General features: G+C 32.4%; 1 protein-coding gene across 1 annotated transcript in view; it reads left to right on the top strand.

The window, feature by feature from the left end:
* The first annotated feature begins 4,115 nt into the window (after window positions 1-4,115).
* GFAT (putative glucosamine-fructose-6-phosphate aminotransferase) overlaps window positions 4,116-13,446 on the top strand; it is a 28,459-nt gene continuing 19,128 nt past the window's right edge. Inside the window, exons 1-3 of the mRNA XM_088219597.1 lie at window positions 4,116-4,443; window positions 5,930-6,102; window positions 9,459-9,567. Coding sequence (XP_088075723.1) covers window positions 4,194-4,443; window positions 5,930-6,102; window positions 9,459-9,567 — 532 coding nt within the window. The 5' untranslated portion in view covers window positions 4,116-4,193. The remainder of the gene's footprint in view (window positions 4,444-5,929; window positions 6,103-9,458; window positions 9,568-13,446) is intronic.

Genomic DNA, 13,446 nt, shown 5'->3' with positions numbered 1-13,446 from the left:
ATTCAAAGAAAGAGGAGGAAAGAGGCCAAAAAGGATATCTTATGGCTGTCCTTAAATTTTCATATGTCTCTCCATTAATTTGACACAATTTCTTTTAATTAAATGAGAAGACAAAATTTATCTTAGTTAGAAAATTAGCTTTTAATTTTTAATTTATTTCTATATGTCTCCCCTCTTAATTTGGCCACAATCTTTTTTAATTAAAAGGGAAGATTAAATCTATCTTATTTAAAAAATTAGTCTTTAATTTTTAACTTGTAATTTATTTCCTATGTAATTGTAAATTAAATTAAGCGATTTATTTTCCTTTTTATTTACTTGACTTAACCTTTAAATAGGCCACCAAGTCTTCATTGTAAGAGATTCAGAAATTATTTCAGTAATATTAAGAGTATTTCTTTTCAAGAGAAGTTCTTTTACCATCTTGTTGAGTAAACAGTTGATCTACTTATCAAGGTACAACCTTGTGGCGTTTTTCTATTATGTTTCTTTCATTTTCAGTGACCTTAGTTCCTATCATTCTTGATGTGGGTTAAGTAGAAATAATTTATATAGGATCAATTCCCTTGATGCCTTTAAATGAAATTGTGTGAGTTCCTATTCACGTTGGTTGAGAAATCTTTGGTTCCGCATCACCTATCTTCTATGAGCGTACGAAGCACATAGAAATTGATTATTATTTAATTCAATAAAAACTTTCTGATGGGCTTATTCATTTGGCATATGTCTCTTCAAGTCTTCAATTAGCTGATTGTTTTACAAAGGCTCTTCCTATTTCAACATTCCAAAATGTTATCATCAAGTTGGGTGTATAAAATATATATGCTCCAGCTTGAGGAGGGGCTAATAGGAAGTCAAACCTTGGGTCAAATATGAATAGTCACCAGCTATTTAAGTTCTTGTAATTAGTTGGTTGAGTTTATTTAGATTAGTTTTTAAGTAATCAGTATTAGAATAATTAATTGAGATTAGACTCTGTACATAAATACTCAATTTCTCATTAATTAAAATATGTTATTCATTTTTCAAATTCTCGATATTTGTCCTCTCTTTTGCACTCCCTGTCTATCAAATTTCTTCATATTTATAAAGAAAATTTTCACCAATTTTCTCTTAATTTATGGATGATTTCAAGCTTTAACACCATAGGAAGGAGAGTACGACTCTAGAGGAAAGTTTCAAGGACAACATTAAGGTGGGAGTAACCAAAGGTGTAGCCAAAGCTATAGGAGAGTAACTACAGTCATCAGCTATTTCTTCCTATACTTTTCTACAATTAAAGAGCCTAAAATAAGCTCTTAGAATAATCTCTTTTATAAAGTTAGAAAATTTTTCTCGCTATCTATCTTTATTCTTTTTTTATGCTCTCTTTATCTCCTTTTATATTGTAATAAATTTTCTCCTCTTTATAGCATTGGGCTTGCCCTTCGCGTGCTCTTATTTTCCATCACCTTCTTCCCAATGGCTATCTATCATGATTGAGACTTATAAGTGTTATTGAGTGAGCTCTTTTACTAACACATAATGACTTTGTCATCTTCTTCCTATTCACTTAAGAGGTTATCAATTTGTCATTTCTTTTATCATCATTAAATAGTTATTAGCCTAAATTCTTTTTTTTTATGTGCCTTTCTTTTTTTTTAAGCTACTAGGGTGTTGGGTTGCTTAAAAAATAAATAGAAAAAAAAGATTTCATAATTTATGTTTATAAAGTTTTGAGATGGTTTTGGATTTTTGTTTAAACCAGATAGCTTTCACATTTTAAATTTCAGGTTATGTTTTTTGCATAAAAAACTAACATCATTTACTTAAAATGTGCACTTAAAAAGAATAAAATGAATGTTGATAAAAAATGAAGAGCAAAGAAGTAAGATTTTTTTTTTTGTTTTAAGAATAAATTTCTTTTAAGAACAGTAAAGAAATTATCCGGATTGTTTGTCCATAACTAATATTTAACTAATAGTTTAATATTGTCTAATTACTTATTATCTATTGAATTTTAAAGAAATTATAATTATATTTTAGAATTAATCTCGTATTTGTGCTACATGGTTATAATTAATAAAAAAATATTGAATGAGAATATATATATATATATATATATATCTATAATAATGAGTCAATTGTAGTGGATTACATGTTTGTAAATTTGAACTCAATGAAGGATTTTTATTTAATGATTAATTAAATAATAATATGTCTATTATATTTTTGAGTGGATTATCTTATATTATTTATAATATAACTGAAGAGAACATGATCTTACGATCATTTTAAAGATATAAGACTTACTTATCTAGTCAAAAAATATTTTGAAATAACTCTTCAAAACAACAATAACAATAAATTTATGTATCACATATTAATATCTCAATCCTCTTTTGCTTGTTACTTTAGATATTGCAACATAAAGTTGTACATTACTAGACACACTTCCTGAAAGATATTTATGCAAGAGAGCTACAAAGAGTGGCAATCACCTTTAACTTTGATATCTTTTATCTTACTGACTTTGATTTATGGATTTTGGTTAAGTAGGGGATGATTTGGGCAATGACTGGTTCTATGAAAAATGAGTTTTAGACTTAGAGAGTTATTCTTAAGGATAAGTTTTTTTTTTTATAGAAAAATAAATATTATTAAAAAATGGGGGAAGTGATAAAAAAAATAATAAATAAGATATCAAATTGAAAAAAAAAAAACTATGTAACATAAAGAAACATAAAGGACAAAACCAAAACCAAAAAGGAACCACGAGTGATCGTGTGACTATTGTTTCCCAAATCCTACATATAATAATAAGAGAAATATCATGTAGTTGCTCATGTGTCTTGGCCTATAGGGAAGCCAACTAAGTCATTTTCTTCTATAATACATCAGCCAGAAATGATCCATTATAAAAAATTCAAAGATTTCTTTCCAACTAAATGATTTATAGGTCCATGAATAATGTTCTTAGCCATAATGATCGTGCTTTCTTTCGCACCCCAACACTTCCAATGCTAGAGCATGTAACACATTCTTGGAGGTATTATTAACAAAAAAGTTAAATTTATATAAGAATAAATTATTATGTTATTATTTTTATTGAATATTATAACCCTATATATAGTTCTGTATGAGTAGTAAAGTAAATATAACTATTAAAAGGATACATTACTAATATACCAACTACTCACGTAATATACACATCTATTTAATATGTAACTCTACTAAATATATATCTCTTAAGAGTCTCTTTCAAGTTGGTGAATAAATAATTATTCATTTTTGGTTTGGAAAGATTTTTTAATAATCTTGGATTGCTCAAATTTTTAATCAATACTTAGACAAGTTGCGTAGTGGTGGATATATATGATATAATTATGGATATATATTGTATTATAATATAATATATATTATATTAATAATTGTTAATATATACACTATATATGATATTTTCATTTATATTATATTAATAATTATTAAATAATATAATATATATCCCCTCAAGCTGGTGAAGTTAAGACCTTTTTTAATCTTGAACCCACATTTTATTATAATTATTAATGTATACACTATATATAATATTTTTGCTTATTGTATGTTATAATTAATGTTATTTTAATTATATATAATAGAAAACTATATAAATTATTAATAACAACACAAATATCGGTGAATAATTTATATAATTCATATTTATAAATACAATATTTACTAATTTTTATTAGAGTTTTTTTATAATTTACTTCAAAAATCTAAAATTAAAATAAAATAAATATTATTACATTAATCACATACCTTAACAGACAAAAAGCAAAAAAAAATGATTTAAATTCTACACGTTTTTTTCAAATCGAAAATTCTTAAATAAAAAACTAACCTGTGCGAATTCAAACGAGTCAGCCAGTCTGCCATTAAACGAAGTGACAGTACAACTCACTAGTCCTCTTAAACAAATCACCAGATGCATTTTGAATTAACCTGATAGCCAATTAGAGGGAGCCACGTCAGCATCCTTGACACAGCCCTGAAAGACAAAAACATCCTGCACCTTCCCACCAAATTACAATCATGCCCAAGTTCTTGGTCGCCTATGATTGTCAGTCAGTTATATATGGAAGTCAGAGTCCAAACCGTCACCTATCTCTTCCCTCTATTCGACATCTCCCTTTCATTGATCAGAAGGAAAGAGAAAAAGAGAAGAAGAGATGTGTGGAATATTTGCCTATTTGAATTACAATGTGAACAGGGAGAGGCGTTACATCCTCCAAGTTCTCTTCAATGGCCTTAGGCGCCTCGAGTACAGGGGCTACGATTCAGCAGGAATTTCTATCGACGATTCAGTTTCTCGCGATTCAAATGCCCCCGAGGCCTCTAACTCTCATGCTCTACCTTCTCCTATTCTCGTGTTTCGCCAGGAGGGAAACATCGAGTCTCTTGTCAAGTCAGTCTATGAAGGTTAGTCGTCATTGCTTTCTTTCTTTGGATTTTTGCTCGAAAATGAGATAGAAAAAGAAAGGTCTGTATGGCCAAATCCGAATGCTTATTTGTGTGTCTGATCAGGTCTGTGAAAATGCAGACTGCTAATTTGCATGACAGTTTTGTCAGTCGAATACCGTGTCTATGTCTGCAAGTTCTTATAGGCTCCAGACTTTTCTCTGGTTTCCAACTGGCGTTTGTCTCGGAGGTAAAAGAAATTGGCGGACAAGAGACGAAATCTTCATTTTTAGTTTCGTCTATTTTATGTAAAAAAATTGGGTTGCTCTCCCCCTCGAGAAGAAAAATCTAATACTTCAGTTTAAGTACTGTCACAATCAGAATAGTTAGTTTCTTTCTTAACTTCTAGTTTTTTTTCTCCTGATAACTAAATTCGGTTGGTATATTCTCTGTGGTTTTCTATGGGGAAACGATGGAAAGACTAGCTGCATTGGGCCATTGGCTTGCTGGAATTTATTGTAATTGTTGTAATTTCTAAACTAGGCGAATTGTTCTGCATGTGCGTGCATACGGATTTGTTGCATTCACTCACCACAAGTTATTTCATAGTTATGACGAATGGAGCTTCGTGTTGTTTTATGCACTTCTTTTTCCATTCTCTCTTCCATTTTCCTCTCTTCAAAAGGTTTTTCACTATTCATTCTTTGCCATGTTTGTTCTCCTTTTATTAGTTTTCAAGGGGAGTTTGATAGGTTCTGAAGCTAGATATTGTGTATTGGGTTTGAGAAGGTGTTATAGTATCCCTTCAAATCAGCATATAATACCAACGAGAATTTGCTAGCATTTTCTAGCTTATATTACTATTCAAAAAAGTTTTACATAGAGAGTGTCATAGTTCTCCCTCGATTTGTTGGAGGGTGGCTTGGCTGCCTCCTACTTCTTTGGCAAACTTTTTTCATTATTAATATGAAGTTAAGCTTTCATTTGCCACTTGATGTACATATGCATGCTTCACCAACAGTCCTGGTCTAAGTCAAACTGGATTTGGTTGCAATTCCTCTGATTAAGCCCCATCTTTGGAAATGTATTGAGTATAATTTGATGTTCCCTTGGCTAAGGTAGCACTATGGTTTGCTTTGCCTAGGGTGTGGGGATTGAGCCTAGTGCTTAGATGTGTCAGGCCTTTCTTCTCAATGTAGATGACAAATTGGATTGGGAATTATGTGGTGTGTCTTTAGCTGAGGAAGCAATCTGGCTAGCTACCCCAAGGCTGTAGGGATTGAACTCCATTCTTGAGTGTGTCAAGCCAGTACTTGCACTTATCATCGGAAAGTGCTAAAAGTGATATATACTGTTTGGCATAATATGTTGCCTGTGTGGTTGAGATAGGATTTGATTGGCAATACGATAACTTGGAGGTTGAATCTCATGTCTATCGATCTAGTTTATTTTGTTATAATTTCCTGTAGGATGATTTGGATTGAATTAATGTAACCTGCTATTTCAGAGGTTGCTGCTATTGATTTAAATTTGGAGGAATCTTTTCCTACACATGCCGGGATAGCACACACAAGATGGGCTACTCATGGGGAACCAGCTCCGAGGAACAGTCATCCTCAATCTTCTGGCACTAGAAATGAGTTTTTGGTTGTTCACAATGGAGTTATCACTAACTATGAGGTCTGTAATTTCTATAGTTTTATTTTTCTTTTTCTTATGTGGATTTTTGCGTTGCTGTTACTTGATGTGCATATATCTAATGTCATCGTTTTTGACCATCTCTTTTCTTGTGTGAAACTGTGGGAATATTATTTCAGGATGTTACCTTTTTGGTTGTGAGGAAAAGGGCTGTGATTGCTCTTTTTGTTCTTTGTTGTTTGTTCCTGGCTTTTGCACTTTGTAGATTTCACTTTGTAAGAATCAATATTCTTGGATTATAAGGTGTATTGGCATTTTTCACACCGCTTTCCTGATCTATGTATGCAGAAATCTGCAGGATTCTGAAGTCTTTAGTTACAAGTTTTTCTTATTGATATAGGAGTTGAGGCATAGACGATATGCATATAGATTTTCATAGATTCAGTAAGAGTAACGTAAGCTTAGATTTTCTTTAATTTATTTTGGTTGGCTTTCCTATTTCTAGTTCTTTAAATATGTTCTTCCTTGTAGTATTCGGCCTTTTATTTCTCTTTTACATGAGTAGGTGCTCCTAGTTCTAGGGAGTCCATAATACCTTAGAAATCAATCTATTGTAATCATTTTAGCATCAATAATATTTGTAAAGGTTTCTCTCAATTTTTCCTAAAATATTTCTTGGTATTATTTCTCCAAAAAAAATGTAGGTATTGATAGCTAGTGTAGTAACTAGAGCATCATGTGATTGTCATACGAGACGTGGTGTCAAAGCCTGATTAAGCTATTATGGCATTGACAACAGGGTGGAGAAAATATTATAAGGAATGAAAATGAGCCAATAGAACACTCGCACTTTGTAGTGAATGGAAAAGGGACGCTAATCACGAAAATTCAAATCAAAGCTTGATCTTTATGCTGTAATTCAAATAGATAACACTAGAATGGGCAAGGGTCAGCTCTTGGTTTCAATCACAACTTGCGAAGAAAGTGGCTTTGCTGCCTAGTGAAAAGGAAAAAGGAAAAAAAGCAGTGAGATTGGCAATCTGATTACCTTTTTTTTTATTTTTTATTTTTTTTATCCTGCAAATTTTCTTCTCTTTATTAAACTCTCCTGAAATATAAAGAAACAAAACTGATTCTCTCAATGAAGACCAGTTGCAGTGAAATACTGAGCTGTCTGAATCCACATTTATGGTGGGCTGCAATTGCAGAAGATAGGTGCTTTGCTAATCATTTTTGTTGGTTTCCCTTTTATGGTTGTTATCAAACATGAAACTCATAATGGGGAGCCAAAAGTGTTGGTTTAAGGAAAAGGGGGTGAGATAGGGGGATTCATCTCGCATTTTCTTTGAACTATCATGATAGATGTCCTTAGTTGCATGCTTACTTGTGGTCGTGATAGAGGGAGGATGAAAGGTTTAGGTGTTGGTAGGGATAACTTAGAGATATACCATCTACTTATTACAGATGACAATCCTCTTTCTTTCAGCTAGCGCTAGTGTGATCAATAATATATTCACCATTCTTCAAGTCTTCCAAAGATTATCAAGGCTTGTCAATCTAGCCAAAAGTTCGCTTGCAGGGATTAATTTTGGTGAGGAGACCACCATGTCTAGGTTAGCAGGGTACATTGTTTGTGATATGTTATTTTGGGCATTTAATTACCTAGTAGTTCCTCTTGGTGGTAATCCTTATGTTGAGTCTTTCTCGGACTAAGTGGCGAGTAGGATATCTAGGAGACTTGAGTATTGGAAGGGTGGTTTGTTTTCTCATGGTGGCAGGGTTGCCCTTGTCAATGCTTGTCTATCTAGGATTCCCATCTATATCTGTCTTTATTTAGAATCCCTAAGGGGGTCTTTCTTGAGGGAAAGTGGGTTATACCTCTTATGGTCAAGGGTGGGCACTGGTAAGGTGATATGTGTTGTCGTAATAGCGATGATGGAGGAGTAAGCATTGAGAATCTCTTATCTAGAACTTTGTCTCTTTGTTGTGGCACAATGTGATAAAGAGTTAGTAAGAATTGCATAGTAATGGTTGGACTCTTTAGCTAAAAGTATCTCCACTCATAGGAGCTCTTGGGAGGCCGACTAGGGCAATTCTCTTGCTACTCTTTTCCTTCAATTATGTAGCCTTTCTTCTCGCTGTTATGCCCCGTGTGCCATTTTCTTACTTGAATCATTGGGAAAATCTTTGGGACCTTCTTCTTTAAAAATATCTATGATGGAGAATATGAACAAATGATTTCTTTGATGCACATTCTTGAGCCCACTCGTTTTTCTCATTCTCCAACTATACCCTTTTGTAAGTCTCTGTTTTTGTCATCTCAGACAGCATCCCTCTAACCTTATTGTGACTCTAACTAGAGTATCTTGAAAGGCTGAAATTCCTCTACAATTAAGGTTTTCACTAGGATCTGTACTGAACAGGCTCAACGCAAATGATCTGTTGCAAATCCACAGACCTAATTGTGTCTCTTCTCTATGTGGTATTGCTTGTCTTAAGGTAGCAGAAAATTATAGTCACCTTTTCTTGCGTCTAAGTGGCTTGGAGACTTTGAACTATTCGTTTTGAGATGTTTGGTGATAGCCATGTTGTTCCTCCATTGACTGTTTTCTCGCTACTTTACTTGAGGGAGGCAAGAAGAAGGAGATTGGTAATTTGTGGCATGTTAGCATAGCTATTTTGTTGGTCTATGGGTGTTATGGTTGGAGCATAGTGCTTGGATTTTCAAGGATTGCACTGGCTATCCTTCCTTTTGTGCAGAATGACCTTTTTTTCTCTGTTGCAGGCTTAGGCTCATGGTTCTTTTAGGATGTCTTGTTTGCTATCTTGCAAAGGGATTGGGTTTCTTTTTATTTTGATACTTCTTTCCCTAATAAAGCTTCTTTTTTCATAAAAGAACAATGCTTTTACTATGTTCTGAAGCCAATATTTGAGAGAAGGGCTTCGTTGTGCAGTTTTCTGTGAGGTTAAATTAACTCGACAGGAACTGGATGGGACCAATTAAAAAATCGGAAGGAATTACAAGACAAGTTTTTTTAATTAACATTTCTGCCACTTTTCCTCCTTCATGGCTAGGATAAGCTAGGCTGTACAAGTGCTATAACTTCTGTCTGAAGTTCGTGATATCTAACATTGCAATATTTGGAAGACAGTGTTGCAAAATTAAACCCTGCCATTCTACCTCTGATAATTTGTTGCTGGGTATATGGCCTCCTATCCTAGATAGATCTCATATATACTCTGTTGTATTGATTGTTTCTCTTGTTTCGCTTCCTGTTTCTTACCTTTCTTACTGCAATTGCATTTATTCTGGAGTTAACATCAATGTATGAACCATATTCAAAATTATGATATGGTGTTAATCAGTACTTCATTTACCTATTTTGTTTACATATCAGGTGTTAAAGGAAACTTTAGTTCGACATGGGTTCACCTTTGAATCAGAAACAGACACAGAAGTAATTCCCAAGCTTGCTAAATTTGTTTTTGACAAAGCAAATGAAGAAGGTACATTCTATTGCGAACTTTTAAGTTCTATATACTCATATCTAGTCTTATAATATTCTAATCAAAGACTACATGTGAAGTCCTACACATGAATCAAAGCTGGAATACTGTTTCCCAAGCAATGCAATTGTCTATACTATCTTCCTATAATTGGCAATAATAGATGATTTTTGTCATTTGTTTCAGTTGTGCTGGAAATATCAACTTAAAATACTATTGCAGTATGATATTGTAAGTAATAATAAATAAAAATTTTGATTTATAGGCTGGAGAAAAGAAATAGCATAAAAATACTTGTTTAAGCTACGTTCTGTCAGTTTTACCACCGCTGAAGTCAAGTTAGGTGTATAAATTTTAATTTGACCTAGTCTTGAGTAACAATTTATGAGGTAATGCCCCTATAGAACCTAGACTCTTGATCTTATTACATCAGACCAGCGAAAGGAAAGGACAAAGTCCTCTGGTCACCAAATTTGCTAATTTTCATTATGTTATTTGGTTAACTAGACGTTTTCTTTAAGGGTTAGAGTTGGGTCCAATTGATGAAGTTAGATCTAGATAGTTGGAGAAACATGAGGAAGAAGGCTGTTTGGGACTTTGGGACTGTAAGAATTAGGAAAATGAATACTGAATATTTACTTATATTTTATTTCAATAAAATATATGGTAACCAATATAAATTATTCTAATAATTTTTTTTCTAATTACACTTACATATTTGAAATGATAATCATACTATTATGTATAAAAAATATTTTTTAATGTTCTAACACTCTCCCTCATACTGAACTATAAATATTAATCATGTTCAGCTTGTTCCGAAAATACTCAATCTGTGTTCTATTAAGAGGTTTTGTAATATATCAGCAAGTTGTTCTCCTATTTTCATGTAACCAGTAGATATAAAGTTTTTCTAAATCTTCTCTCGGATGAAGTGACAATCAATCTCGATATATTTGGTTTTCTCATGATACACAGGATTTGAAACAATATGAAGAGTAGTCTGATTATTGCACCAAAGTTTTGTAAGAGATGTGGGATTCAAACTTACTTCATCTAAAAAATGATGTATTTATAAGACTTCACATGTATGAATTGGGGCATAGCTCTATATTCAAAATTTGCGCTTGGGCGAGATACAATTATTTGCTTTTTACTTTTTCATGATACGAAATTCTCACCAACAAAAACACAATAGCTTGTAGTAGATCTTCTATTAATTTTAGATCTACTCCAATCAACATTTGTAAAACATTCAATGTGAGTATGTGCATAATTTTTAAACATTATGCCAAGTATCGGAGCACCTTTTAAGTAGCATACAATCTGTTTTAAAACCTCCCAATGTTTAACTATAGGTGCAAACATAAATTGACTTGCAATATTGACAAGATATGTAATATCTGGACGAGTTACAATAAGATAATTCAAATTTCTAACTAGTTACCTATATTTTTCTGGATCATTAAGGGGATCACCATCATCTTTTGTAAGATGTACATTTGGTACCATAGGAGTATTGCATGGCTTAGCTCACAGCTTTCCTGTTTCTGCAAGTAGATTAAGTACATACTTCTTTTAAAATAACAAAATCATTTCCTTACTTTTTGTTACTTCAACTCCTAAGAAATAGTTTAGTTGTCTCAATTCTTTGGTATTGAACTTGATATGCAGGAATGACTTGAGAGAGGATTTTCCTGCATGGTCATCTCCTATAATCACAATATCATCAACATAAACAATAAGAAGTATAATACTAACTGTTGATTTTCTATAGATAACTGAATGATCACACTTACTCTTTTTTAATGCGAATTCATAAATTACCTCACTAAACTTGCCAAACCACGCTCGGGGACTCTGCTCCAAACCATATAAGATTTATTTAGATAACAAACTTTTTTGTACTCTTCCTGAGGAACAAACCCAGGTGATTGCTCCATATACATTTCTTCTAAGAGATCACTATGGAGAAATGCATTTTTAATGTCCAGCTGGCGTAATGGTTAGTCTCTGAAGGCTGTAATAGATATGAATAAACGGACCGAAGTAAATTTGGTTACTGGAGAGATTGTATCAGAATAGTCCACCCTATAAGTTTGAACATAATCTTTTGTTACTAATTGAGCTTTAAGTCTCGCCACATAGTCATCTAAATTCACTTTAACTGCAAATACCTATTTGCACCCTATAGCCTTTTTTTCTTTGGATAAATCTATCAGGTCGCAGGTATGATTATCATCAAGAACATTTATTTCTTCAAGCATAACATTACGCCAAACAGGATGATTCAGAGCATTTTTAACTATCTTGCGTATGGAAGTAAAATATAGACAAGTAATTAAAGAGATAGACAAAGGAAACTAATGATCATATGAAATGAAATTAGCAATAGGATGAGTAGAATGAGGAAGGATGCATTGACATGTATCTTTACGAAGACTGATGGGAAGATCAAGATCATGGGGTGGAAAGATCAGATGACGAATAAGCTGGTACAAGACATGTATCATTAGTCTCTTGTCTTCTGGAATAAACATGAATAATGGGCGGTTGTTCTTGAGTTGAAGGCATACTATCATCAGTTTGCTTATAAGGCACATAAGAAGAAATACTATTATTTGGTTACTCCGTAGAGGTACTGTTCTAAAATATATAAATAAGCCACTCATTGTCCTTCACATGATTTGTAGAACTGGACTGTGAAGAGAAAAATGGTATATTCTCTAAAAAGACTACATTGGTTGACACTAAATATTTATTGAGATATGAAGAGTAGCACCGATATACTTTTTGCAAGTGAGAATATCCCAAAAAGACACACTTCAAGGCTTTGGGATCCAGTTTAATAATACTGAATCGTACATCTCGAACATAACAAGTACTATCAAATACTCGCGGTTGCACCAGAAATAATAACTTATTTGGAAAAAAAATATTGTAAGGAATATCACATTTGAGTACTGCAGATGGTGACGATTAATAAGAAAATAGGCAGTGGATACAATATTATTCCAGAATTGCTTAGGAACTTATGTCTGAAACAAGAGGGCTCGAATAGTTTCAAGTAAATGTCTATTCTTTCTCTCAACAATCCTATTTTGAGATAGTATATCAATACAAGAAGACTAATGAAGAATCTCATATTGAGTCATATAATTCTGAAATGAGTTCGATATATATTATTTAGCATTATCACTTTTTAGTACATGCACAGAAATATTAAAGTAAGTTTTGATTTCCGCATGAAAAGTACAAAAATGAATAAACACTTAAAAATAATTTTTCATAAAATATATCCAAGTCATTCAAGAAAAATCATCAATAAAAGTAACAAAATACTTAAATTTTGTTTTAAACATAACAGGACAGACTCCAAATATCAGAATGAACTAATTCACAAGTAAACTTAGCTCGTTTATTAATTCTTGAACTTAATGAGTTACGATGATATTTTGCAAACTGACATGACTCATAATTTAATGAAGATACATCATAAAACTGAAGACACAACTTTTTCAATATAGTGAGAGATGGATGTCCCAACTGACAATGTGCTTCAAATGGAGAGACAATACTAGAGTAGACAATTGATTGAGACACCCAACTATCAAGAATGTAGAAGCCTTCTGATACATATTATTTACCAGTAATCTGTTTCGTCATAAGATCCTAAAAAAGAAAATGATCAGGAAAGAATGAGAGAGAACAATTAAAATTTTTGGTCAGTCTACTTACATAAATTAAATTAAAATCAAGTTTGGGTCCTAAAACCCTCAATATTATAGGTTGACCAATCAACAATAATTACAAGAAAAGGCATTTTATGTGATCGAAAACTAGAGAAGATATTAAGATTACCTGTATGTGATCTGTAAC

This window comes from Carica papaya, chromosome 1 (assembly GCF_054855325.1).
Source record: "Carica papaya isolate Zhongbai chromosome 1, ASM5485532v1, whole genome shotgun sequence".
Taxonomy (NCBI): Eukaryota; Viridiplantae; Streptophyta; class Magnoliopsida; order Brassicales; family Caricaceae; genus Carica; species Carica papaya.
This window is presented reverse-complemented; position numbering and strand designations above follow the sequence as displayed.